The 19,015-nt window shown below is 40.2% G+C and overlaps 1 protein-coding gene across 1 annotated transcript; it reads right to left on the bottom strand.

The window, feature by feature from the left end:
• Positions 1-246: 246 nt before the first annotated feature.
• Positions 247-17,282, bottom strand: LOC310637348 (leukocyte elastase inhibitor-like; the record flags this gene model as incomplete). The annotated part of the gene is made up of 7 exons (XM_083357710.1): positions 247-651; positions 3,454-3,609; positions 6,862-7,004; positions 9,515-9,632; positions 11,114-11,233; positions 12,620-12,727; positions 17,097-17,282. 7 exons carry the CDS (start codon positions 17,280-17,282, stop codon positions 247-249), a joined length of 1,236 nt encoding a protein of 411 aa, XP_083213836.1.
• Positions 17,283-19,015: the final 1,733 nt, after the last annotated feature.

Raw genomic sequence — 19,015 nt, 5'->3', positions numbered from 1 at the left:
AAGACCCAGTATTATTTTCAGGGAAACACGGGTATTTTATTTGTGCTTTCACAAAAATAATGCTGCACATATTAGTGAATCAAACATGAAATGTTTACCAAAACTGTGTCTGTGTGTGATGAAATTAAGTAAGCTATTCAAGGCGCGTTATAACTGTCATTTTATAATCAAGTTATTCCAGAGGAATGTCTGGCTTGGAGTACGCTTTAATAAGCTTCAAGAAAAAAAATAATACTTGTTTGAGTTTCAAGGACAGCAGAGTTTCCCAAGGAAAAGAATTGCGCCTGTCGGATTATGCAGAATGCAGAAGAGGAAGGGGTGGTCGGCCACAAATAATTCATGGTGTTCTAAGCTCCTGTTGGAGACTGCAACACCTGTTGCAGCTGCTGCTTCCGTCCCTACTTCGTTGACATCCACATAAGCTTTGTGAACGACCGTGGACAAGAAGAGTTGGCGGGAAGGCGACATTCCCAAGAGGTCTGCTTTTGCTTCACTGAATACATCGATGAGGCCCAATCCTTGCAACGTCAGGTTGAGATCATGGCCGGCTTCTAACTTGAAGCGAGGTATATATATTTCCACATGATGCTCCCTCAGGTTTCCTGGAGAAAGCCAGCTTGCTAAATTCTTGCAGGTCATGGCAGCCTCGACCTGTGTAGTTTAAATATAATTGGCAGTAAGTGATGGGGCATCTGGAGAGCAGGCCCTATCTTTCATCCATATGGTGAAATGGGGTGTAATTTCATTTAAACTGAACTAGTTGTGCAAGTGATCATAAATCTCAATTGGATGGCATATCCTGCAATCCTGAACCTTAATAATAATAAACCTTTATTGTCAAAGTACAACATGTGTACATTGAGATTAGCTGAGCCTCCCCCCCCCCGTGCTCTCTCCCCCCAACACATAGTGACAACAAACCCTCCATCCTACCACACCATGTGAACCAACTACCCCACACACCGGCCTCCCAAGTCAATTCTGCATAAGTTCACAGAGATTATATCCCATTTAAAAGCCTAACAGCCCACGGATAAAAGCTATTTTTCAGCCTGTTGGTATGGCTGGCTATACTCCTATATCTCCTACCCGATGGTAGGAGAGTAAAGAGATACCGTCCAGGGTGTGCGTCATCCCTGAGAATCTTCCTCACTCTTCCAAGGCAACGAGCCCTGGCGATGTCATCCAGTGGTGTCAGGGGACAGCCCACAATGTCTTGTGCTGTGCTCACTACCCTCTGTAATACTTTCCTGTCCGTCAGACCAGCATACCAAACCACAATACCATACGAGAGGACGCTCTCTATAGTAGACCGGTAAAAGAGGGTCATTAGCCGTTGTTCTACCCTGTTCTTCCGCAAGACCCTAAGAAAGTGAAGCCTCTGTTGGGCCTTTCTAGCCACCTGGGTTGTGTTAACTTTCCAGGTCAGATCTTCACAGAGGTAGACTCCCAGAAATTTAAAGGAGGAAACTCTCTCCACACAGTCCTCCCCGATGTAAAGTGGGGCAGGTTCCTCCTTTTTTCTCTGGAAGTCTAACACCATCTCTTTCATCTTGCCGATGTTTAGGTGCAAGTTGTTGTTACTACACCATATGGATAGTTTTTGTACCGCCGCCCTATATGCTAGTGAGTGAGTGTTTTTTTGCCTCCTGTTGTCAGCTCTGCAAGTTAGCCCACTCAGGTAACCAGAACCATGAATACTTAGACTACGTTTATGATAAGGTTACAGAAACAAATCTTGTAAGTCTGGAAGCACTGACTCCTCCCCCTTCTTTAGCTTCCAGGAAACTAGGGAGGGTCCTTCCAAGATGCTCCCCCACCCTCATTGCTTCTCTGGATGCAGATTTATCTTGTGCGATCCTTGTTTAGCCTGCAGCTCTTCCTCCTGTCTCCAAAGGTTACTCTCACAGCCCATTACAGCTGTAGACTGCAATTTCATCCCTTAGCATCTTCAGGCCCTGCAGCTGTATTGCCAATGTGAAAAAGCAAGAACGTTGCTCCATTTCAGGATTTAGGGGGATGTTTAAGAAGCAAAAAGCTATGCCTCTTATTTCATGAGTACAGTGAGAAAAGTGGCATTGGGTTCCTGTCAACAACTGGGGGATCTGTGTGATTACACAATGCCTGTTGGACTCATGTGTGGTCTTCACCTTACTCATCCCTCTCTTGTGCTATTATAAATTTGTTAGCTTTAAAAGTGCTACAAAGCTTAACTGTTTTGTTGCAGTGGACCAACACAGCTGTCCTGGAACAAATGAATGAATGAATGAATGAATGAATGAATGAATGAATGAATGAATGAACGAACGAACGAACGAACGAATGAATGAATGAATGAATGAATGAATGAAACAAACTAAATCCAGGTAGAAATTTATCATTTTAACAGTAAATCTCTACAGTCACATAGAGATTAGATTTTACTCGATAAGTTGGGTTTTACCTCTTTCCTTATATAAACACATTTTAATAAGAAAGAGCATTTCATTCATTTAAACCCTGATTTTATCGAGCTTGAATTAATTACCAAACACTGAACAACAGTGAACAGGTAGCTGATAGAATTTCTCATGAAACAAATGTCTCATTCTATAAGACTGAGTCTTACTTCCCTCTCTCTTCTTTTCTGTTAGCTCCCTCTAATGCCTGAAAGGTGCTGCTACTACAAGGATGGTGCTGCTTCTACAAGCATGCTGTTAAACTGTAGGCTGAAGAGTGCTTCAATCAACAACCTGGTACAACATTTTCTTCAACACCACTGCTGGTAACTCATCTACCTTGAATCAGTTTCCCAAGCTCAGGCCCTGAAGGTGCCACTGCTTTGGTTTATGCTTATGCAGCCATCATTTTCTTTTTCACTTCTCTAAATTTGCTGAGTGAATTAACTGTAGCTTCCGATTGGCTGCATTCACACAACATGCTTAACCTGGTTACTAAATTAATCTGAACTTGCAAAATATTCTGTACCATAAACTTAGAAATCAGACATGCATGCATGATACAAAGTGCTAATTTACTTGTTCATTTATTTGCTCTATAAAAAGCTCAGTAAGAGGAATATTATCCAAGATTTATACATGGTGAGAATGCATCTGATAGGACTTTACCTGACTTGGTTTAATACATTGTTTGCACATGGCCGTTATGCCTTTACAAGGAAACCATGCCTGACAGGAATGAAGCAAACCAGGATTTTATATCATGAAGTTTGCTTCAAATCTAATTAATTTTGATCCTGGTAGTTATAGCCTCCTATTTTAGACATAATGGAAAAGTATGATTAATTGAAGCAGTCTTGAGATACTGTGCAGTGAAGAACAGGCATAATATTTATCGGCTAAATTAAAAATGTAGAAGCTGACTGACTGTTTTATGTATGTATTATGAAGTTTGAAGTAGGTTCAGAAAATGTGAAATAAAGTTTTATATTTCAGTGATGTGCTTTGGATTTACCTGCTCCAGATGGTGAATGTCATTTGGTAGTATTATAATCATGGACAAAAGTTCACCAATGTATGGAAGGCAAAGGATCTGGGCATTTTTTCCATCTGTGTGTCCCAGTTTAAATATCCCTTTCTGATACATCATATGGACAGATTTAGTTTCATTCTGTTTCCAAAGATAGGAGTAGATACATGTTTAAGATATAAAACATCCTCTCATGTTAAGGACCAACATAGTACAGTTTACAACTTTTGGAAGCTGAAAGCAAAATACAGAACTAGGATCTGGCAATATTCAAATTTGGCAAGTGGTTATACTTGAAAGAAGGGATAAGTCAATTTACAGGGCAGAAAATTTTAGATGTGTGATATGTTGTAAATATAGGAGATTGAAATCTCCTCCATTCACCAATTTTATTTTCTCCTATTATGCTCATTCTTTATGTGGATAATATTTTAGGGAATTTGTTTTCCTGTTTCATACATTATATTACAATCTTCAAATTTCCCAAAATATAGTATCCTACTGCTGTGGGAATCTGGTTTTTTTTTTTTAAGCAGTGGGAAGATCCCTTGTGAAATCATAAGGATAAATCCTTTAAAAATGCATTGATTTAAGCCTGATTTATACATATACTACAATAATCATAAAGGAGAATATTTGTAGCTCTTGACTTGAGGGGTCCTTGGTGCTCTCTGAACTTGATTGTTTTCTTGCAGATTATCTAGTTTGGGTAATGAAACGTCTGCAAGAAAACAAGCAAACTCAGAGAGCACCAAGGACCCCTGAGTACAGCAATAGCTCTGTGGACCGGCAGAGCAATAAGTAACAAGTAAACATGTTCCAAGTGAGCAGACCTCAGGCAGGCAGGAGTCCAAACTCATGTTGCTTATAAAAGAGGAAACAGTTATGTAGAGCTCCTCCTTGATAGGATTACCAGGCTAGGCCAGAGAAAGCTGGATAGCCACTCTTGTTTTTATTAGAACTGCCCTTTGTGGTGTTGAGTGATAGAAAGCATTGTGTCAATCCAGCTGCAGATGGAGGAACAGTTTTGACTTTCCCTCAATTAAAAAAAAGGCATTATGCAGATCAAAAAGTTTGCTAGTGGCTGTTTGGGGGTTTTCAAGGTGGTATGTTCTGTTTGGCAACATCCGATATTAGGTTCAGCATAGGGCAGGGGTGTCAAACTCAATTTCATTGAGGGCCGCATCAGCATTGCGGTTGCCCTCAGGGGGCCGGGTGGGTATGGCCAGGGTGGGTGTGGCGTACTGGGTGGGCGTGGCCAGCTCTACATCGTTCGCATCAAGGGTGCCTATGGGGGCCTGGGCAGGAGTGGGACAGATCTGAGGGTCTCTGGCAGAAGGAGGGTCCCTGGGCCAGGGTCAAGGCAGTGGGGGCCGTTCCCTCACTGTTTCCAGGATGGCTTCGCGGGCCACATAAAACCACTTCGCGGGCCGGATCCGGCCCCCGGGCCTTGTGTTTGACATGTCTGGCCTAGGGTTTAAAGCTTCTGCAGGTGGTCTGTTTAGACAAATACAAAAAGTGGCCTGTGCCCATGGGTGCTCTCTCTGGATCGTATGGCAAAAATACTCCATCGCAGCTTTAATCAAGAGCTGGAGTTTATATTGCAGAGAGCGCATCTCTTCAGCTGGCCAGACCTTGCATATTTAAACCCTTCTTGAGGACAAACAGTAATAACTATGCCTTGGGGAACTCTCTTAGGGATGGAGCAAGTCTTTGAAGTACAATTGCCAAATCCACATTACAAAATCTAATAGGTAGCAGGTTTTTCTTTTCTTTTCTCTGCTGCCACCTAGTGGTCACCCTACCAGTGTGCACTGAGGTTGGCCACTGTGCTCAGTGTACAAACAGTCTTTGTTCAGCTACTGCCTCATTTAGCGACCATTGGCATGTACGATGGGGTTGAAAACATAACTTTATGACCAATCCTTTCATTTAGAACTTGTACAGGTCTGTAAAAGCAAAGGAAACCTAAAGTAAGTTTCATTTAGCAACCACTTCATTTAACAACCCAAGTTGCTGGTCCCAATTATGGTTGCTAAATGAGAATTACCTATAGTACCATTCTGCTACTCTGGGTAGAATTACAGAACCAGGGGGTAGCTGCACATTAATCTGCAGCAGATCACATCCAGGTTTGTTTTTAAAGAATTTCAAGTCTCAACCTGAGATTAGGAGCCTCAAAATGGCTGCCACGATGGCTTTGACTTTATTTAGACAACTGCTGGCATCTCCAGCAGTATTTGAGGAACAGGAGTGCTGCCTTCAGCTACTGAAATAACTGTTTGAAAGCAAGATAGGAAATAAACAATATCTTTGTACTGTAGACAGTTCTCTCTCTATAAATGTAAAGGTAAAGATTCCCCCGCACATGCGTGCTAGTCGTTTCCAACTCTAGGGGCCGGTGCTCAACTCCATTTCAAAGCCAAAGAGCCAGGCTTGTCCGAGGACGTCTCCGTGGTCATGTGGCCGGCATGACTAGATGCCAAAGGCGCACAGAATGCTGTTACCTTCCCACCGTAGTGGTCCCTATTTTTCTACTTGCATTTTTACATGCTTTCGAACTGCTAGGTTGGCAGAAGCTGGGACGAGTAATAGGCGCTCACTCTGTTACGCGGCACTCGGGATTAGACCCGCCAAACTGCCGACCTTCTGATCGACAAGCTCAGCGTCCTAACCCACTGAGCCACCGCGTCTCTCTCTCTGTACTGTACACTAAAAAGGTTGGAGTCCAAGCTACTGGATTTAAATAAGGAGAAGTGAGATTTGACTGAGTAGTAAAAAGTATTTGCTCAATGGAAACTGTCTAACACTACAAAATAAAATAATGGAGTCTCTTTTATTTGGCATTATAAAGAATAGAGGATGGCCATTTATCAGGGGAAAATTATTGGTAACAGGTCTTTCCCACTTCTATCTGATGATGTACACTAGCCCTGGGATTATTATTTTTGTATTCTGTGTTACTGGAAAGTCAGTAAATCAGTAACTAGAAATGGATGTGTAACCTGATAGTCTTTCAGATGTTGTTGGGCTTCAAATTCCATTAGCCCTAACCTGTGCCTATTCATCAGATATTATGGAAACAGTAGTCCCTCTAAAACAGGGGTAGGCAACCTCGGCTCTTTTATGACTCATGGACTTCAACTCCCAGAATTCCTGAGTCAGCTGACTCAGGAATTCTGGGAGTTGAAGTCCATGAGTCATAAAAGAGCCGAGGTTGCCTACCCGTGATCTAAAAGGATACAGGTTCCCTACATATGAATGATAGAACAACTCTAAATGTTGGTAGCACATCAATTATATTCAAATAGATAGTCACATCATGCCATATTATGACATACTTAAGATGCCACATATTGCTGTACTGTAATATCGTCTGTAATATTGCAATACCTCATTCAGCCTAAAATTTCTTTCAGTTGTATACTTCGGATCAAATTGATGTTGCCAACTTGCTTTAAAGTAAATGGCATTTGCCAGCACCAGCACCGTTTGTGGTCCAATCACACCAGGAGCAAAAAGTTCCTTAATGTTTCCTATGACAAAAAGAAATATGAATGGATAGGGGAAACAAATTGAACCATGTGTTTGACGTTTCTTTTTTTAACCCTGGAAGGTGAACAATATTTTATAGACTAAAAGCATACTGAATGTTGCATAGCACACAGTTTTTAAAAAGTCAGTATAAAGAAGTGGAAAGTTGGTAGGTTAGGAGAAATTAGACTTGTTGATGGATGGGAAGACCTACAAATTTAAATAGGAAATGAAAAGCTGACAAACCACATTGCTTATTTTCACTAACAGGTAATATTCTAGAGCAGTGTTTCTCAACTTAGCAGCTTCAAGATGTATGGACTTCAACTCCCAGAATTCCCCAGTCAGTTAATATCTGCCACAAAGAAGAGGGAGACAAGCTATTTTCCAAAGCGCCTGAAGGCAGGACAAGAAGCAACGGATGGAAACTACGTAATCAAGGAGAGAAGCAACCTAGAACTAAGGAGAAACTTCCTGACAGTTAGAACAATTAACCAGCGGAACAACCTGCCTCCAGAGGCGGTGAATGGTCCAACACTGGAAATTTTTAAGAAGAGACTGGACAGCCATTTGTCCGAAATGGTGTAGGGTTTCCTGCCTGAGCAGGGGGTTGGACTAGATGACCTCCAAGGTCCCTTTTGTGGTTGCTGTTGTTGTTGTTGTCATCTCATATCTTCAAGGAGTTTCATACGGCCCATCAGTTATCTAACTCTGTTCTGCACGAAATTGCTCTTTATCTTGCTCCATCTAAGGCTAGCTATACCATATAGACTCATATGAATTTGGACAAGGACTTCCCAGGGGTGAGGTCCAAAACCACGGACTTTCCAGGAATCTTTAAGCATCTACTGAAAAGCATAAGACAAGAGGAAGCCTCCTTCAAGTAAATTTATGGAGACTACATCAACAAATAGTTTCTTGGCAGCAATAACTTGTGGTTTGCCATTGTCTTATTTTGCTATGTTTTTCCCCCAATATTGCTGTCAAACCTATAGTCCTACAATTCCTTGGTGATTTCTCCTCCAAGGACTAACTACTGGTACGTCAGAACTTGCTTAATTGGGGGCGAGGGGGTGGAAGAGAGGTGTGAAAGTGCAGGGAGAATCAGCCAAATTTAGTTCCTTAGGCCAATGCCATAAGTGTCTGGTATTTGTGTCTAGTCCCCCTGAAATCGTTAATGCTTACACATTTATTTTTTCAGTTTATACCCATCTATCATCTTTAGATTCCCCTTTTCATAAAAGCTTTTTTTTAATAGGCTACAGAAGCTTTCATCCATAATAAGTCACATGGAAAAAGATGCATAAGGGAAGACTTATATAAGAAGTAAGAATCTATTTTCCTCCTTTAAATTTCTGGGAGTCTACCTCTGCAAAGATCTGACCTGGAAAGTTAATACAACCCAGGTGGCTAGAAAGGCCCAACAGAGGCTTCACTTTCTCAGGGTCTTGCGGAAGAACAGGGTAGAACAACGGCTAATGACCCTCTTTTACCGGTCTACTATAGAGAATGTCCTCTCGTATGGTATTGTGGTTTGGTATGCTGGTCTGACAGCTGTGAATAGGAAAGCATTATAGAGGGTGGTGAGCACAGCACAAGACATTGTGGGCTGTTCCCTGACACCACTGGATGACATCGCCAGGGCTCACTGCCTTGGAAGAGTGAGGAAAATTCTCAGGGATGACGCACAGCCTGGACAATATCTCTTTACTCTCCTACCATCAGGTAGGAGATATAGGAGTATAGCCAGCCGCACCAACAGTCTGAAAAACAGCTTTTATCCATGGGCTGTTAGGCTTTTGAACAGGAAATAATTTTTATAAACTTTATGCAGAATTGACTTGGAAGCCGGTGAGTGGTGCAATTAGTTCACAGGGTGTAATAAGATGGAGGGTTTGTTGTCACTGTGAGTTGGGGGGTGGGAGCATGAAGGGAGGCTCATCCAATCTCAGTGTATACATGGTTGTACTTTGACAATAAAGGTTCATTCATTCATTCATTGGTAAAATAGGAAGATGTCTGTAGATCTATTTAGCTCTGTTTTGGTAATACTGACTAAGAGCAAAATTCTAGGTTTTCAGGGAGGGTTGTTTTCCCATTTCTTTTTAAAAATTGCGGCTTATCCAAGGCTTCGATATCTTACCTCCACCTGCCTAGAAAAGTTTCCATTTGTCTTGCAATGTCCACAGAATGGAATATAGGTACCGGTAGTTCTTCTTTAATAACAGCCTTGCTTAGTGACCATTAAAAATCACAACAGTTTTGAAAAAGTAACTTTGCAATCAGTCCTCACACTTATGACTATTGCGGCATCCCCGTAGTGACCTGGCCAAGATTCAGGTACTTCACAACTGGTTTCCAACAAGCAGAGCCGAAGGGAGAAGCCAGCAGTAAAATGTCAAGTTGTAACTTTTAGTGACCATGTCACTTAGCAACAGAGTTACCAGTCTCATTTGGAGTCATTAAGCGAAGACTACCCATCGTTGGGACAAAAAATTCTTGCCTTTCTTACCTTGGGTCTGCCTGTAAATTTCAAGGTTAATTGTCTTCCTTGTTTCTTCAGAAGCACTGCAAAAATCCACTATCTGCCCCACAGCATTGTAGATTTCTTTAGTACTTGTGAGATATTGCTGGAAAATTTCAATGAGAGGGGGAGAGAGAAGGGAAGAAAAACATGTTTTAGATTTTTAGTCAGCAGAATTTTGTTTGTGAGTTGCTAGGGTGTTGTTGTTGTTTTTTTAACAAGGAGAGGCAAGACACAAATCCAACAAGTCTAGGAGCATACATTTCCCCAACCGCCAAGGCCTTGCTCTGGAAGAGTTCTAATTTCTGTCCCACAGGGGGGGAAACCTTCAGATCTGCTGCAACCAAACAGATGAACAAACAAAGGAGGATGTAGACAACTTGAAAGAAGTACAAAGGGAGATAAAGGAGGATAACCTAACTCTTTCACCTGATCTCAAAAATTACAGTGAAAGATTGCCAAAAATTTATTTAGATCTATAAGAGTATGAAATGACTTATTCCAGCATCATCAGAAAGGACAGAACTATGCTAGTACAGTGAGAAGCCAAAAGCCTTCAACTTGTAACTGATTAAGATCTTGTTAATTTCAGGCAGCAGGTTAAGCTGACCTGTGGGTATTAATCAAGTAATTAAACAGCAGGGCTTGTTAACTTGTGGTTAGAGTCTATTAGAGAAGCACTGCACTGTGGAGAAAAGCTGCTCATAAAAATACTCGAAAAGCTGGACAATATTTGATTTTAAAGCTGTGCCTGCCGGAAGAAGGACATGAGGACAAAAAAGGATGGCATCTCCTCCTTTGGCTGGGCATCCAGTAACCCTAACCAGAACATTATGCTATTGCAGAAGTCCCCAACCGCCCCTCCCCCAGGCTGTGGACTGGCACCAGTCCACGACCCACTTCACTCATACAAGCAAGCAAAGCCCCATCCGGCATAAGCAGGTCCCAGGCAGTGCATAAATCAGGCCCCCTTAGTCCGCAGAAAAACTGCCCTCTATGGAACCTGGCATCTAAAAGGTTGGGGGGTCACTGTGCTATTGCATGGAGGCTCCCCTGAGACATTAAGTGTTGGGGGATGAAACGGTAAATATTCATGGTGACTTCAGTCTTCTGTTGGGTCTAAGGCAATAATCAAACTGAAAATGGTTCAAGCAACCATTTTTAGCAATGGCTTAGAGCAGTGGTGGGATTCAGCCGGTTCGCACCACTTCGGCTGAACCGGTAGCTAATTTTTTGTTGCCCAGGCCCAGAATGGACTTCCAGAAGCAGCATCCACACAGAGAAGCGGTCGTTCACGTATTTGAATCCCACCACTGGCTTAGAGTTACTGTTGCAAATAATGAGGAAGTCTTGGACATCAGCTTTCTTTATTTCTTAAAGAAAGTGTTTGGATTACAGTGATGTAGGAACTTGCCTTGAACTTGAGTCAGGTAACTGGTCCATCTATTTCAGTACTGCCAACACTGACTGACAGATCTAGCAATGGGTATTTTCCAACTTTACATGAAGATTGTGTACACTGAATCTAGAATATTTGCAAGCAACGCAAAAACTCTAATTTTATTTAAAGAAGGAAAAGGGTCTTACCTGAAAAAATTGATATCCTTTCTGCATAAACAAATTATTGGCCAGCTTCAGCTGGTAACCATGGCTGAGGTTATTCAGCTGAAGTAGGAGTTGCTTGAATTCTGACCAAATTGTCCCTTCCTAGTCAAGATATGAAAGAGAAGATTGGAAACTGAATAAAAATAATTATATTGCTGTCTCCTTGGTATAAAAGGCAGAAAACATATCACAAGGTTCAATATATTTCACGATAGGGCAGTCAACTTTGGTGCCCATTTCTGTCAGGGTATCTGCTAATATCTCTCTTGAGGCACACAAGTTCCCTGAATCACCTGATTTTATTATTATTTTTTTAAAAAATGAAACTGGTATATTGAAGAAAACATAACCCTCCAATGTTACATTTTTACAACTGCCTCCCTACGTGTTGTGGTAGAGAGGAATGAACTAGAGTAGGCCACCAGAAGTAACCTCAGTCTGCCTTCTAATAAATTAGTCTTCTGTGCTCAGCTAGGACCACAGTGACGGCCATGTTCTTATGGTAGTCAGGTGGGAGCCATTAAGTTCTCCCCTAGAAATTTTGAATCTTTCTCCCACTAAGACTATGGAGGGGTGGAAAGTTATGCATGGTGCCTGCTTTCTGGAATAGCATCCTCCCAGACACTTGTATGCCCCCCCCCTCCAATCTGCTTACAGATTTTGAAAAGTTATGCATGGTGCCTGCTTTCTGGAATAGCATCCTCCCAGAGACTTGTATGGCCCCCCAATCTGCTTACAGATTTTGAAAAGGCCTAGGCCTTGAGTGAGAGTGTAGGTTCAGACTCTTTTTAGTCTGCATTTTATATTTTATATGTTAGTCTGAATTTTTTTTATTCTGTGTTGTAAGTTGCCCAGAGTTATTGGATATGACATGAGTGACAAATTCCATAAATAAATGACTTGTTTTATCTGGTTCTTGCCATTTTAGGCTGTTGTCCAAAATGGCAGAGATAGAAGTACAGCCCTTTTTGTGCTGTTTTTCAAAAACAGCAGAAAATTACACTTGACCAAAGAAGTAGCTCTGGGCTTCTAGGGTTGTGATTTGTGTGCCTTTCTGGTTGATGGATCGAGTGTAGCTATATCATTCTGTGTGTCCTTTGGGATGTGACCCAGGTAATATGCTATGATGCCCTTGCTTATTACTGTGAGATCACCTATTTTGTATATAGTGGTACATGAACATTACAAATCCTAATGTTATCTCTAATTTTTGGACGCTGGTTGTATTCCTACAGTGTTAGTACATTTGTATTTTTCATTGTTTTCCTATATTTGTGTATAGTATGGTTTACCCTCTTACTATGATACTGAGAGGGTACAGGCTACGAGTAGTTCTTCTGACACTGGAAACCTATGTCCACCACTACCCTACATAAGAGTTCGCCCTGAGTCCCTCCATAAAGTCTTATTGAGCAAAGTACTGAAAGGACCAAATAATTTGATAAATTATTTGATTTTTGTGGGGTTTCACAATATTTTTGGACATACTGCTGGAAGAGGTATGTCTTGTCTCACAGATCCTTGCACAAGCTCTGCCACTCTTCTTTCATAATCAAGTGGTCCTGCTTCTCCAGGAATTTGAGCAAGGTGTAGAACCTATAACAAAAGTAGTTTCAATCAGTACAGAGTAAAACAGAGGGGACCTTAATTATAAATAAATAATAAAATTAAATTAAATTTAAAAAATAAAATAAAATAATAAAATAAAATAAATAAAATAATAAAATAAAATAAAATAAAATAATAAAATATAAAATAAAATAATAAAATAAAATAAAATAAAATAAAATAATAAAATAAAATAAAATAATAAAATAAAATAATAAAATAAAATAAAATAAAATAAAATAAAATAAAATAAAATAAAATAAATAAAATAAAATAAAATAAAATAAAATAAAATAAAATAAAATAAAATAAAATAAAATAATAAATAAATAAAATAAAATAATAAAATGGACTTCCGGTGGCGACGCGACGCCGAAGACAGCCGTTTTCGGGCTGCCCGCTCCGCAGCTTTTTTTCCATCGTAAACAGCGCCGATCAGCTGTTTAGATGGATTTGAAGCCCCCTCCTCTGGAGAAGAGGAGGGGGTGAGGCCCCAGGTAGGGGTTGAGCTCTCCGGGGCCGCCTGAGCTGAGAGCTTGGGCGGCTGAAGGATGAGCCCCCCCGAAGCCTGGGTTGCTCCAAGCTGCGCAGCGCCTCTGCTCTGGGATTGTTGGAGCAGAGCCAGGCGTTAGCAACCACCCCTGCCAAAAGGAAATACTTTTGATTATCAAGATGCAGGCAGAGCGGTACAGGAGGTCAAGGTGAAGTGGACTCTTTATTTTTACTCTCTAGCTCAATGGATTTTATAGCTTCAAAGTGAAAGTGCGTAATAAGTGAAAGTGGGGGAAGATGGCAGCTAAAACTTCTAAAGCTCTCCGGAATGCGGGGTCTTCCCTGGTGCAAGAGACCTCATTGCAAGCTTTGCTTCCTCCTGCATCTCCCCCGGCATTGACGCTTAAGGATTTACAAGACGCTCTTGGAAAGCATGCACAATTGATGTCTGATATGATGGATGAAAAGTTGAAAAAGCTGGAGGAGAAAATGGAGGAGAAAATGGAGAAACTGGAGAAGAAGATGGAAGAGAAGCTGAGAGCAATGAGGGTGGACATCTTGTCTAAGGTTGAATCCGTAGCTGAATGTGTGCTACAGCTGGATATAAAAGTGGAGGATCTCAGTCAAAATAACTCTATATTAGAAGCAAAGGTATTAGAAAATGAAAATATAAGGGATAAAATGGACGAAGAATTGAGCCTTGTTCAGTATAATCAGATGCAGTATGCTATTAGAATTAGGGGTTTAAAGGAGAATGGTAAAGAAGATTTAAAGCAGCTGATTTCTGAGGCTCTGGAAGGGGTACTGGGCCAGTCAGCATCTGAAATTGAGGGAAATATGGACAAAGTTTTTCGTGTAAATTCATGGATTGCAAGACAGAGGAAGTTACCCAGAGATGTGGTGGTCTATTTTACAAAGAGAGTAATGAGAGATGAAGTCATTCAAGCTGCTTATGATACTAATTTGGTAGTGGCTGAGCAAGAAGTTTTGGTTTTAAAAGAGATCCCTCCGAAGATCCTAAGGAGAAGGAAAGATTTTGCATTTCTAGTACAGGAACTTAAGAAACGTGATATTAAGTTTAGATGGGAGATTCCAGTTGGATTGGTGGCGACGTATGAAGGTAAAAGACATCGTTTGGTTACTGTGGCTCAGGCACGTGATTTTTATAGTAATGTGTTAAAAGCAACCTCCCTACCATTTTTGGAAGCTGCAAAAGGATACGGTGGGGGAAAGCTTCAAGACGTTGCAGATAGACAGACAGAGGACAATGGTGTTGGAGGGGATCAAGTCACAGTTTCATCGGTTGCTGCAGGAGGCCAGAAGATGACGCATGCCGCCCTAAGAAGAGCGAGACGAGAGCAAGAGCAAGACCAGCAGAAAGTTATGGAATCTTCAAAGTGTGCTTACAGGGAAGATGTGGGAGGAGAGCGGTCTAAAGAAGTTTTGGGGATGCTCCAAAAGTTTTGGGGCGTTAAGATTGCTGATTAATTTTTAGATTAGAATGTCAATGGAGTAAAATTATTATAGATGAGAAAGAAAGTTTTTTTTCTTTTTGTTAATATTCTACACAATTTAAGATTGCTTGCTAGAAAGGTATATTAGGGTTATGGACTTAAAGTATGTGTTGAACTAAGAATGGGTATGTAAGCTCCTAATTAATAACAAGTTGTCTTAGAGATTGCCTAAATCTTTTTTTTATATACTCTTTGTATTTGAACTTTTATTTGAACTTAAGGATGATTTGGAATTGCGAGACATTTGGCGTGATACATGCAAGAACTATTTTTGATCATAGTTTAGTTTGGTTGGAGATTATTAAGATTAACAGAGATAGGCGCTTTTGGCGTGTAACTGAGAATTTGTTTGGAAATTAGAGAAAGGTGGGAGAATGCAAATAGCAGGTGAAAGTTTTTTTTTCTTTCTTTTTTCTTTTCTTTTGAAATTAATATGAATAAGGACTGGGATCAAGAAAATTTATTTTGAGTAAAGCTCTTTTTCTGTTTTCCTCTTTTTTTTAACTTTATTTGTAATATTAATATTGTTTGTATTCATTTTATATGAGCTAGAGAGAGATAGAATTTATAGTTTATTGTTGTTAACATAGGGGTGTTTATGTTTGTTTTTTGATTTTATGCCCTGTATTTAGCTCTGGGAAGTCGGGGGGGGGAGGAGGGAGTGGGGGAGAGAGATAGGGAGGGTTGGATAGGGGTGGGGGAGGGGGGGATTAAAGTCAAAATGTATTGTAAAACTTTTTAAATAAAAATAAATAAATAAAATAATAAAATAAAATAAATAAAATAAAATAAAATAAAATAAAATAAAATAAAATAAAATAAATAAATAAATAAGCAGGCAGGCAGGCAGGCAGGCAGGCAAGCAGGCAGGCAGACAACATGGCATCTGCAAATACGGGAGTTGGTCCCAACTGGTTTGTGTCTCCACCTGAACTAAAAACCAACAACAACAATTTTTTTAATCAAATATAAATGAAGCTGACCTACTGCAAAACAAAGCAGAATCCTCTTGATTATATTTATTTGTGGAATGCCTTTGAGCGGAGAGCAACTTGTGTGATTATTTTGTTTTGGTCCACTTCATGACTGCACCATTTTCCACATTTGCAAAGGCACTCATGAGAGGCACTCAAAATTCCAATTATGTTGCTTGTGCAAAATCGCCATGATTTGTGACAACTTTATGTTTTTTATAACAAACACCACTAAATGGTCTCTATTTCTACCTAAACATAACACAAACATGTTTTCAGGCATATATTCTTTTTGGCAATGCACTCAAGACATTGCCTTCAATTTTATTTTATTTTTACATCATCTCATCTGCCCAGCCCACAAGTGTGAAAGGATTAAATCATCCTTAGCTGTAGTGGAATAATATTTTCTGTCTTATTCCAACATCATCCAAAGGCATGTCAAGGTGTGCCAAATTGTTTAGGCTTTGCATCACCCATTATCTTGGTTGGAAGTCAAGGAACTGCAGTGAGTGGAAACAGAGGCAAGAAAAGGATCAAAATGGGATGAAGAGCAAATTTCATCAAACCTGAAAGCAATTTCTGCCAGTTCAAGAATGGATGAATAACCCTATAGGGCAGGGGTCTTCAAACTTGGCCCTTTTATGACATGTGGACTTCAACTCCCAGAATTCCTCAGCCAGCATGTCTGGCTGAGGAATTCTGGGAGTTGAAGTCCACATGTCATAAAAGGGCCAAGTTTGAAGACCCCTGCTATAGGGAATACCCATTGGGCATCTGGAGTCACTGAATTTGGCTTGGGAGAATATACCAATGTTCCTCAAACTGATGCCCTCCAGATGGCTAGGTAAAATGGAAATTACAGCCCAATTCCTCTGGAGGAGGGTTCAAGTGCAGAGATTATTCTCTCCTGTTATCAGTTATGTGATGCTGAACAGAAAGCAGAAACGGGGGGGGGGAGTTTATTTTACTGTGCTAATTTTAAAAAGTAGTTATATACAACCTCAAATTTAACACTCAATATAAAAATAGAACAAAAAGGGGGAGTTCTAAAAAAATAAAGGTATAGGAAAACTTCAATTTTACAACCCCTTTTCAACTAACTTTGAATACAATGGATAAAATTGGAGTTCAGTCCCAAATAACACACACAGTCTATTTTCCTCAAAGCAGACAACTGATGCAATACACGTTGTTTAGGTAAATGTGTCGCTTCCATAATTCCACCCCAAAAAAACCTTATTGCTCAAAAATCTTCAGTGTGTCTCAACAATCCATTACTGCTGATTTTTCTTTTCAGCCGTTATGTGATAAATCTTTGAGTTAGCCTCCGTGCCTCCCAAAAGAAGAAAAGCAGCTTATAATGGTCTGACTTACCTTTTCAATCTGCAGTTTACTGTTCCCACTTGCCCCAATTAAAACCATGCCCAGGGCAGTTGAAATACTTGCAGGGGAGAAAAAAACATTTTTGCAAAGTTTATTGGAATTTAACGTATTGTAAAGATCCAAAGCAAATGCAGTAATGGCTTTGGAAAGTGACTGCCTGGAGAGACTCAAATCCATGACTAGCTAGGGAAAAAGAAGAAGAGAAAAACCTACAGTATAAGTAACCAGATGCTCAGGAGCAACAGGTTTTGAATATTGCATGTAGAAGTCTAGAAAGCCACACCCAATGGGAAAGGTGGGGGAGGGGGAGCAGAATAAATTTATTTAACATGAAAACATCTATCAAGCTGCACTATCAAGCTATTATTTTCAAGTGTGTTTTATATTCAAAGTTCCTGCAACTGGAGCAGGTGAGCCAAGAACAGAAAAAGTGAATGCAAAAAAAAAACAAAAAACAAAAAACCACACAAACTATTTAGGAAATTACAGGAAAAATGGAATGGAAGCAGGATGCTTCCTGGGTGATGATTAATATACTTAGCAGCAAATAGTTATTCATAACAAACATGCAGTACTGCATACTATCCAGAGCAGTGCAACTTTAAGATGTGTGGGCTTCACCTCCCAGAATCCCTCAAGTCTCAAAAACACTGATATAGACCAATAGAAGTATAGAGACAATGTTGATTTTCTAATAGTTATACAGGTTGTCCTCAATTTATGACCACGACTGAGCCCAAAATTGATGTTGCTAAGTGAAACATTTGTTGTGAATTTTGCCCCATTTTATGACTTTTCTTGCCACATTTGCTAAATGAATCACTTGCAGTTGTTAAATTAGTAACACGGTTGTTAAGCGAATCTGGCTTCACTTCATTGACTTGACTTGTCAGAGGTTTGCAATGACCCCTCCCCAGGATACTGCAACCGTCACAAATGTGAGTCAGTGGTCAAGCATCCGAATTTAAACCGTGTAACCATGTTGCAACAGTCATAAGGTGTGGAAAACAGTCGTAAGTCTCTTTTTTCCAGTGCTGTTGTAGTTTCAAAATGGTCACTATGTGAACTGTTGTAACTCGAGGACTACATATAGACTAGTTTTAAAATAACATTAAACAACATTGAACCAGAGGAAGTTAAAATAGTCACAATTATAATAATTTAAATCGTGCCATAGGTGTTTATGAGCTGAAAAAAGTAGCCCCATGTCTGATGGGTGGGCTGAAGTCTCCCGGTTCAATACCCGGATTGCAGAACAATGTTGTGTGCTGCTGAATGGAGCTGTATTCTTGGTACTGTATGGACAAACCAGTCATTGTTTTTTGGAGAAACAGATATTTAAATTCTTCCCCTCTTTCTCAATGAATTTCTTATGGCAAGTTGAAAATTCACACCGGAACAAGAGTGCTCTGCAGGATTTAGGATACCAAGAGATACTTTCCCCCTTCCTCTACCCATTTTAGGGATCTTACCAACGTGTTCTCAGCAATGGAAACCTACACTGGTAAATGTCCCATTTGCAGTGTCTGCCACGTCCTTTCCAAACAGAGTATCTGTCGTGACACTATAGCCCCAGCCATTACTATATTTACATTTAAAAATAAAAAGCAGTCACGCTGATTTCATTTCATTTACAAACGTTCATTCAGAAAACTGACAACACCTTTCCCTTGGGTTTGTTTGTACTGACATAATAACTATCTTTTGTTCTTCACTATCTTGTATTCAATTTTCGACTAACCTCTGAATTCCTAAAACAGCATTTTCTTTTCACACATTCACACCTCCCCCCACAACCGCTTAGCTATAAAAAGCATTGCTTTCTCATTCATTATTTAGGCACATTAATATTTAAACAAAATCATACTTACCGGCTGCTTGTCTTTGGTTGTTTAGAGATTGCTTTTACT

Source organism: Vipera ursinii (assembly GCF_947247035.1).
Source record: "Vipera ursinii genome assembly, chromosome: 3".
Lineage (NCBI taxonomy): Eukaryota > Metazoa > Chordata > Lepidosauria > Squamata > Viperidae > Vipera > Vipera ursinii.
The sequence above is the reverse complement of the archived record's forward strand: the minus strand, read 5'-3'. Positions and strand labels throughout refer to the sequence as shown.